We start from the raw sequence: 9,597 nt of genomic DNA on the forward strand, positions 1-9,597 counted from the left end.
GAAGCACTTCTTAAGCCTGCAGTATCGGCACTGGTTTCTTTTGTCTTTGTCTACCACACACTGCCTGTTAAACCTGGGAAGAAAGAGAGGTGTGAGGAGCAGCAAAGACTGAGCCTGAAGGCAGGACAAGACAGAGCCCCAGGCTCCAAGATACGCTCAGAGCAGGTTCCCGGAGGCTCACCCTGAGAAAGGAGCCCCAGTCTACACCATTTCCATGCTTATTTTAACCTGAGGTTTCTTCTTTGCATTGAACATCTCAGTTCTCTGCTCTACCTCTGGATGTTCGATAAGGACATGCTAGAGCTGACAGTCACATGCAGGAGATCAGGCTGCTGGTCTTACTCACTAACCACCAGGCATAAGATGCTCATGATGGACTAACAGCCCCAGTGACGTTAAAAGTGTGAGCCAGGAGGGTCAAAGCCAACTTAGTAGCCTCTGTTGTAAGAGGCTGTTAGATCCCAGTTAGAAGGGAGGAAGAATGCATTTATTCTGAATAAAAAAAAGGATAGAGGGTTGTTCTTGAGCTAGTAAGCTTAAGAAGTGGGTTTAAGTCCCTGCATCTCTCCAGGGCTGTGTCTGGGATCCAGGCAGGTTGGTTCTGACCTCTGGACAGCATCGCTGGTGTGCAAACAGCTCTGCAGCCACCTGCACTTCAGAGAGGACTTGGGAAGCAACCAGCTCCTTCCCTCCACACTTGTATCACCAAATCCATCACACATGGCAGGGCAAACACTGATCTGCCACGCGTGTGGCTCTTGCATGCAGCACAAGCCTGGTGGCCATTTGCAGCATGAATTTCACTTGCAAATTTGCTCTAGTTTACTGCAGATTCATCCCGCTTGCAAAGTAAAGACAAAGGCGTACAGAGCTGGGAAAGGGCTCCCAGTCCTGCTGTGCTCTGTAGCTTTTGAAAGGCTTGTTTCTACTGTGCTCTTTAAAGCCCCAAGCTAAGATTTGCCCAAATGGATGCTTGAAAGCAGCTTTTTAAGCATTTCTATAGCACTTACATAAAAGCCCTAGTCTCCAAAGAACTGGGCACTTTGGCATTTCCACTGGAGCTGTGGGGAGAGGGCTCCCTGGGCAGCCAGCTTAAATAACCCCGGCATACAGGTGATAACGTGCTTCACATGCACTCATCAACCTGGAGCTGCTTTCTGTCACTCAGATTTGAGAGTCATGTTGCTCTTCATGGTCTCCAAGCGGCTGTCAGGCCATCAGGAGTAACTGACTCAAAAAGCCCGAGTAATTTATACACTCTGAGCTGAGAATTCCTTGGTTTCCTTTGCAACTCTCTACATGTGGGTTGCACAGAGCAGGGAGCAGGCAGGTCACAGCCGCTGATGGCACGGGAGAGCCACGGGCTACCACCAACAACACAAGGTGCAGTGCAGGAGTTGCAGGAGCAACATGGGTGCCTCAGCCTCGGGAGACATGCACATTATGCTGCCCAGCTTGTCGCTCCTTAGGTGTTCTTTTATCATGTAACAGGCAGTGACAGCATTTTAGGTTGATGGCAGACACACTTCCATCTCGTGATGGAGGAGGGATGGAAGCCCACTGAGGTGCCCCCAGGGAGTGAGTGGGGTTTGCGCTGCACTCAGAGCACTGAGTAGCAAGATGATCAGCCCCTGTAATAGGGCTTCCCCCCCAGCATCACCTTGCTTGCTGGCCACATCCACAGTTGGCCATGTCCATTTGGAAGAACATGTGCTTGGCCTCTAAAAGAATGGCACAAGACCTCCCAGGGTCTTTCCCCAGTGATCACTGGAGGGCAATCCCTGGGTGAGAGTGGTCTCTGACCCTTCCCAGCCGGGGCATGAGGTCAGGGAAGGTGATGGAGGACACAGGGAGGATGAAGAGGATGGAGGACCATGCTGCTGCACTTTGAGGGCTTTGCCATTCAGCTCCTAGGAACTGTTTTGTCTCAACCACACAACTCCGTTCCCTCTGTCCTTACCTGCAGGAGTACATGTGGTTCTTCCGGACGCTCCTCCTGAAGAAGCCTTTGCAGCCATCGCAGCTGGAAGCCCCGTAATGCTTCCCTGTGGCGCGGTCCCCACAAATGGCACACAGCGCGCTCACCCCGATGCTGTTGGAAGTGTTGAGGTTGGCTGCTTCTGATGGAGACGTGTCTGCTTGGGGAAGGGCACAGGAAGAAGAAGACAGTGAGACAGACAGCCAACATTTGCTAACTCAGTTTCCAGGGAGAGACTTGATTTTTGGAGGAACCGGGCAGCTGCAGCCAAGCTGTGTGGCAGGAGCCAGTCAGAGAGGTGTGTAAGGAGTGGCGGGTGCTCCGGGTGTCTTAAGTCATTGCATTTTGAGTGTGCAAAATCTCCCCATGTGCCGGGGTGAAACAGCTCTTCCCAAAGGCCTGACTGCAGCGATGCCTTCAGACAAAGTGGAACCCCCTTTGCAGGAGTCACAGAGCAGAGCCAAAATTCCTTGGGGATTTGCAGACGCTTTGGGCTGCAGTAGCGTGGCCAGAGAAAAAGCTGGTGCAGGGTTAAAGCTGAGGTATTACAGCTCAGGGTGAGCAGCTGATTTATTAGAGAGGTGTTTTGTGTTCCAGCACAGAGCCCAAGACAGCCCTGAGCAGAGGCTATTGGGGGAAGGAGGTGACCAGCTCCCTGTGCTGGAGAGCCTCTCTGCCAGGCACGGAGCTCCAGCCTGCACAGCAGTTCCTCAGGGGAACAAGACTTTCAGCGCATAACAAACTCAAATGACTTCAGCTGGAAAACTCTTGTGGGCAAACACTACCCCTGCAAGGAAGGACTGATCAAGCTAACCCAGAAAGAAAGGATGATGCCATAGCATGGAGGAGGGTGTACGTTGGGTGTCTTCCAGAGCCTGGTAGCACCACAGCTCAGACTGATGTGTCTTACAGTCCTTACACAGACCGAGGGGGCTGGCACTTGCAGGGCTCTGTTGGGAGGATGGGGAATTGTAGCAGCCTCCGAAGGAAAGGACATCTGAAAGGCTTGAAACCATACAAGGCCTACACTAAACCCCCTCCAGCAAGCCAAACAAACCTCAAGGCTGAAGGGATCAGCCCTTAATTCGGTTGATCTAATTGTCCCCTCCCATGTACATTTTCCTGTATCAGCACAGGCACATTCCCCTGCCTCAGTGGAAATCCTGGTTGCAAATGATATCCAGGATCTACAAAGCCATAGAAACCTGCTGGGATTCTAATACTTGAGTCTATTGGTCCCTGGTCTCTGGGTTTGGCAGGGATGCAGTTAACTCTCACCCTGGGAGGGCCACAGCTGCTCCCACTTGGCACCCAGCAGAAAGGGGGCTGGGTGCTATAAAAGGGCTGGTCCCAGCAACGTTCCTTTTGGTAGCTGGAGCATGGGTGCTAGGGGAGGCTGAGGCAATGCTGCCTGGGGCAGGGCTACAATTTTATCTTTTATTTTGCAGAGAAAGGTGTGTTGCAGCAGGCACCGCGCAGCCTGCTCCTGCCATCCCTCAGCAGGAGTAACTGGTGTGGGTCCAGCTGCAAACTAGCAGAGGGGATCTCAAGCCAGCCCCTTCCCTGGCTCTGGCAGCACCTTTCATTTCCCTGCCTGCTTTCTGTCTTTCTAATTCCTTGTGTCTCTCCTATATTTCTTTCCGAGTCAGTTTGCTGTCTCTCTGCATCCCTGCCCGGCACACCCTGTCACACAGCCGCAGTGCTGCCCATGCAAAGCTCCTCTCTCCACTCCCAAAGCCCTGAGCTCCTCCCAAGCCCGTTCTGGCTGTCTCTTGTCCCTGCAAGCAGCTTGCTTCCAAAAACATCCTTCCTCCCAACGCATCCCAAGGGCTCGGCTGGATGAAGGTCATTCCAGAAGGAAAGATAGATTTCCAGTTTCATCTACATGTAGGACTTGCACAAGAGAGGAAGAGCTGATCTGCCTATAATCGCGTTACTTAGCTGTCTGTGACAGCTCAGATAAATCCCTTTTTAGCAGTGTATCATGCTGTAATCAGATGAACATAGAACAGGAAAAACTGGCACCATTATCAAAGAAATTACAACATCTTAGTCTAACAGCCAACCAACAATGAAATTATTGCCTAATGGATAATTTTCCAATTAAGTTTATTTTGTAGTGCCAGAAATGCAGGCTTCTGGCTGCTGCAATGAAATGAGTTTAACGGGATTGATTTGGAGTTAAGATAAATGGAGGAAAGGAAAAATCTGACTTTCAGACCTTGCAGATGAGACTTGTGTTAGGATAGGAGCTCGTGGAGAGTTCCTCGAGCCTGTCTGAACACGGGATGTGATGGTGACAAACTTGGTCACTGCTGAGCAGCAGCCTCTGGGCTGGAGCTGCAGAGCTGTGCAGGGCAGGGGCCGAGCTCTCCTTGGCCAGAATAGGAGGCAGAGATTTTGCAGGCAGAGGTGCAGGCAGACGTGCGGGCAGTTGCTAGGGTGCCAAAGCAGCCATGGAGGCAAGACCTGCCCCTGGTCTGGAGCTGGGCAGAGGAGGAGGAGAGGTGATGGTGCTGCCTGACCCAGCTGACTCATCCACCCCTAGGGTGTATTTCATATTGCACCTGATCTCGTCATATAAAATTTTCCTGTCCCTCTGCCCCATGGAGCCCTTGATCCGGGGGGACTGAGTCACAGTGCCCCGTGCATGAGCTTCTGCGTCCTGGGTGGGAGAGGGGGCACGGAGAGGGAGCAAGACCTGGGCTTGTCCCAGAGGGTCCAGATGGGCATCAGCAGAGCCGAAGGGAGCTGCTCTCGGCCCTGAGACCCCTGGGTGGGTAGGACCAGCCCCCAGGAGTGGAGAAGGGGCTGAGACCCAGGGCAGTGGGGGGGTTATTGCACAGCAGAGCCACTTTGGCACCACGATGTCCCATCCATGACAGAGCAGAGCCATAACCCGGGGAAGACCCTCACAGGCTGTGAGGGGAGAGCCCACGCTGCCAGCACAGCCCTCCCGGGACAGGGCTGCCTCGGCAGCCTCGGTGACGCAGCAGGCAGGAGGAAAGGGCTCGGCGGGTCACTTTCTGTGGTGTGCTGCGTTTAGTCATTAACCTCATATTTAGAGAGACTTTAGGGGGGACTTGGAGAGAAATCTCCTGTTATCTCTGAGCATTTAATCACCAGGACTTCTTGGTCCCCAAATGGGTGGGCCAGTGTTGTGAATCCTGTTGAGTTAAGGGTGATCCTACCCCGCTGAGGGGATGGGAACGCTCGTCTATGCTCGCCAGGTCCCCTTGCCCCTCTTCCCAGGGGCTGAGCCTCCTAACCCCGCAGTGCTCCCAGGGAAAGGGATGCCACCCCGCACCCCAGCGCTGCACGGGGAAGGGCCATGGCCTCGGGGCAGCTGTGGTGGCAGTGCCTGAATCTGTTTTCGTAGTGATTTCCACTCTTGCCAGGCACTAAATGGCTTTCTGCCCCAGGAAAACCCAGCTCCAGCTGCTGCTGGGGTGGGACTGGCTCTCTGCTCTGGAGCCACAGGCTTGGTCTTCTGTCTGGTGAGCCGTCATCAGTGTTTCACCCGGAAACTTTTGGCTAATCTTTTCTTTTGGTTGGGGTCTGGGGGAGGTGAGACCCTCCCCCATGCTCAGCCCCAGCCTTGGTCCCTGGGCTGAATGTCTGGTGGGGCCCTCTCATTTCACCCCGCTCCTGGCGTGTGCCCATCCCCGAGGTGTCTGGGCTGCAGGGCACCATCCCACCTGTACTGAGCACAGCATTGCTCCACCACCTCTATTTTTCCCTGCGGGAAGGAGAAACCCCTGAGTGAGCTGCTAGTCCCCCCTGAACTGACACCCCTGCCGTGCACCAGCCCTCCCCGGGAGCATTTCAATCGCCACCCCAGGGACTTCTTCTCCTGCAGCCCCCAGCTCATCCCACCACAGTGGAAGGGAGAAGACGGAGAGGACTTACCGTTGCCCATAGCCAGCACTTGCATGTTCTCAAACTCCAGGGTGGTATACGCCGGGTCTAGCGCTGAGCTATAATCTGCCATCTCCATGTCTATTAGGGCTTTGGAAAGGCGCATTATCATCAGCAAACACGGGCCAGATTGTACCGATTCCCTTGTCCGAGGCTATTGGCCCTTCTGCCTCCCTCTGCCTTCGCTGCGTCCCCTATCTGTTGTCTTTTATTTCAAATATTTCTCTGAAAGGATTTGCTGAGCCTCAAGGCCTATACTCCCCAGAGGGGTGGAGGCAGGAGGCAGGGGGTTAATCTTTAATCATCTCACCCACTGCCGAACGCTGCTAAGCTGTTTTTTTTTGGTGGAGCAGCAGTGATTCTTGTTGATTGTTTATTATTGAATCTCGAGGTCCTTTGCCGATCCCGGTTCCCGGGCACAGGCAGGACCACGGGAGCAGGCGCTTGCCGACAAGGGAACACCTTCCCGGGCTATTGACCTTGATGCTGAGCTGCTTTTGTTGGTCTTAATTGTACCTGGGGTGGAAAACTTGGAAAAAACCCTGCTGGGAGAACAAGGTTGCTCTTCACTTCTGTCCCTGCCTTCTCTCCACTGTTGATTGCCTTCTCCCCCCTGATTTCCCTTTCTCTCACTCCCGCCATCCCTCCCACACCTTTTCCTTTTTCTCCCTCCCTGTCAGAGAAGGTCAGCGCCTGCCTGGCAATTTACACGTTGCTATGCAAAGTAACAACGTATGACTCCTTTTACTTCCCTATAAACTGAGTTTTACAGGGGCTGGATGCCCTATAAACAGATCTCACTCTGCAGCCGTGCCCAAATGGCAAGTGGAGCCGGAGGTTGCACGGGTGCCCTGGGCATCACCGCGGCTGCTCCTGTCCCACCGCCGGAGCCACCCTGTGCTGGACACCCCCCAGCCTTGGGTTTTGACTGATGCATCTTAAAATTTTCACTAGGTTTTTTACACCGTGGCAGAACTTTACTCTGTAGCGGGATTTTTCCTTCTGCGGGCACAGCTGCTGCCAGCTCCCTACCACCAGCACCAACAGTGGTTCTGCCGCTGCACGCAGACCTTGGGTCCAACCCTGCTGGTACGGGGCAGGGGGGACCGGAGCGAGCAGCAGGGCTGCCTGTGCTCTCCTCCTTGCTAACCTGGGTGCTCTCCTCCCCTGCTGCCCTGGGCACATCACTCCTCTGCCTTAGACAGGACTGAGACGTTTCAGTGTAACTGCAAGATCAATGAGTGCGAATTTAATCGATCGCTGAACGGCATCGGCTGCATGACGCAGGAGAACCAGCAATTCATGGTTTGGTATCAGCTCGCTCTGTGTTGAAAACATCCTCGTGATTTCGCAACTAGCAGCAGATGACTGAGTGCACACGCTGCTGATTTGGGCTCCCAACTGGCTTGTATTTGTGCTTCCCAGGCACCCCAATGCAGCCCCGGCCCCACTGGCACCCCGAGCCGCCCTGGCCATGGTGGCATTGCTGCCACAACGTGACACCAAGGTCTCTGGCTCCACAACAGCCCGTGCCTTTGGGCAGTGACACTAGCGATGATTTGCTGTTCACATTTTAGCAGCACAAGGGATCGTTCAAGCAGCCCTTGCCCCCCAAAACTATGCCCTATGTAGCACTTCCAAACAGCTCTTCTACCCTAAGGCTACAGGTCTGCAGGAGTGAAGCTGAGCACAGGGGAGAGCCCCTGCTTTCTCACTTGAGACTGGTGATAAATGATCCTTTGCTGCAGGGAAAACAGTCATCTGGTCTGTGTTCCCGAGAGACAGGCCAGAGCTCTCCGCACTCACGTGCCGGTGGCTCTTCCCTTCAAAAAAAAGCCAAAAATTATTTGTGTGGTGTGCACACTGGGATGGGGATGCTAAGGTAGAGCATAGCCCCCTCCGTGGCCTCGTCCCAGGGACCTCCGTCCCAATCCTGGCCGGGCCACAGTGATCCCTTTGATTAGATAAATGCTACAGACACTAGGTCAAATATGTGCAGGATTTGCCACAGCGTCTAGTAAAATGTTGTAAAAGCATGGCCTGTTTTGCTCTGCTCAGCAAAACAAACCTTTTGCTTAGCCTGCTGAGCAAGGAAGGCTGCAAAGACCGTTTGCTTCCCGGGCAGCAAGGATTAAAATGGCTGGGAATAGAAATCGGAGAGGCAGCGTGTGCGGGAGAGCAGCAGATAAGGAGCGGGGAAGTTTGGAGAGCATTAGGTGGCTCACGAGGCCGGGACTGTCAATGGGACGTGGCACTTTCCGCCCGGGGTCGTGTTGATTGTCGTTTTCTCACTACCGGTATCTTCTGTGGGTCGTTGGTGCCCCCTCCCAAATCCCTTGTCTTGGCGTGGAGGTCAAGGACCAGACCAGCCAAGGACACGGCATGCTTCCTTTGCCCCGGAGATGGGCTCATGATGGAAACGCACCGGCTGCTCCCTGGGCACCGTTTGCTGTGGGAGATGATGTCTGCCCAGGGATGTTCTGCCAGGGAAGTCTGTCCTTGTCTTCCTCGACATCCCTGCGTGGTGGGTTTTGGGAGAGCTTGCCAAAGTAGTCATGGCTTGTACTAGTCAACAGGACCCCACAGCCCTGCAGCTGTTTTAGGTTGGAGATGTTTGAGTCAGCAGCCGTTTGTGAGGCTGATTCAAACACTTCTGTCCTACAGAAGATGTTTTGTCATTTTTATTCCAGAGAGAGACAGCTTGTAGCTGGCAAACCCCCACTGGTAGGCGAAGGCTGTTCCCAGACCAGGTGCTCAGGGGAAGTTCAGCTTTCAGGCCCTCTCCTCTCTCCTCCTGTCCCCATTTTCTGTGCCCTCCACGCACCGTTTCCTATGCCGTGAGAAGGCTGCAAAGGAAACCATGACAGCTCCGGGGCATGAAGTGTTCTGCGCCAAGTGATTATTTAATTTTTATCTTTTGAGCAGTAAATCCTTTCCCACACCGGCACATCATGACACTAATTCTGCCTTATCTATATATCCCTGACTGGCAAATTCATCCAAAGCAAAAGAGGATTCCCTGAAAATAAGATCTATGCTTCTTAGTAAATGAGGATCAAGAATAGAGTATTTAATAGAGCATTTATGGTAAGGATGCCATCAGCTATCGTGCTTGATAGCTCTTCGCGTCAAGTGGGTGAGCAGGCTCCTCTCATGGGGCTCCTCCTGCCCTTCTTGAACAGGATCAAAGGATAATTGATTGAGGTTGGAAGGGACCTTGGGATCTCTGCTCCAATCTCCTGCTGGAAGCAGGGCTAGCTGAGAGAGCAGCGTGTGTTGCTTGGGGCTTTAGTCAGTTGGGTCTTGAACACCTCCAAGGATGGAAACCGTACAACCTCTCTAGGCAACTGATGCTTGACTGTCTTCATGGTGAGAAAGTTTCTGCTTAGACACTGTCTGAACCTCTCTCTGGTTTTTATGCCCATTGATCTCCTCCCACCGTGCACCCTGTGAGGAGCCTGGCCCCGTCTTCTCCACGCCGCTGTGTGGGTTGTGCTCCTGTGGTTCCTGCTGGCCCATTTCTCCAGCGTGCTGCGGGATGGCAACCCTGCCCTCCAGTGCATCGACCGGACCCCCCAGTCTGGGGTTAAGTCTGGGGTTGCCTGCGGACTTTCTGAGCATGGACAGTGATCAGGCTGCAGCCAGGACCCTGGGGCCCTCTTACTCTTTGCTTTTCCCTCTCTGCACTCCCAAGAAATCCC

The 9,597-nt window shown here is 53.6% G+C and overlaps 1 protein-coding gene across 1 annotated transcript in view; it reads right to left on the bottom strand.

The window, feature by feature from the left end:
• LOC104159871 (hepatocyte nuclear factor 4-alpha-like) overlaps positions 1–6,008 on the bottom strand; it is a 17,503-nt gene extending 11,495 nt beyond the window's left edge. The window contains 3 exon segments of the mRNA XM_009697891.1: positions 1–73; positions 1,961–2,135; positions 5,888–6,008. The exon segment at positions 1–73 is cut by the window's left edge and continues 21 nt beyond it. Coding sequence (XP_009696193.1) covers positions 1–73; positions 1,961–2,135; positions 5,888–6,008 — 369 coding nt within the window.
• Between the last annotated feature and the right edge of the window lie 3,589 nt (positions 6,009–9,597).

Source organism: Cariama cristata, unplaced genomic scaffold (genome assembly GCF_000690535.1).
Source record: "Cariama cristata isolate BGI_N322 unplaced genomic scaffold, ASM69053v1 scaffold21443, whole genome shotgun sequence".
Lineage (NCBI taxonomy): Eukaryota > Metazoa > Chordata > Aves > Cariamiformes > Cariamidae > Cariama > Cariama cristata.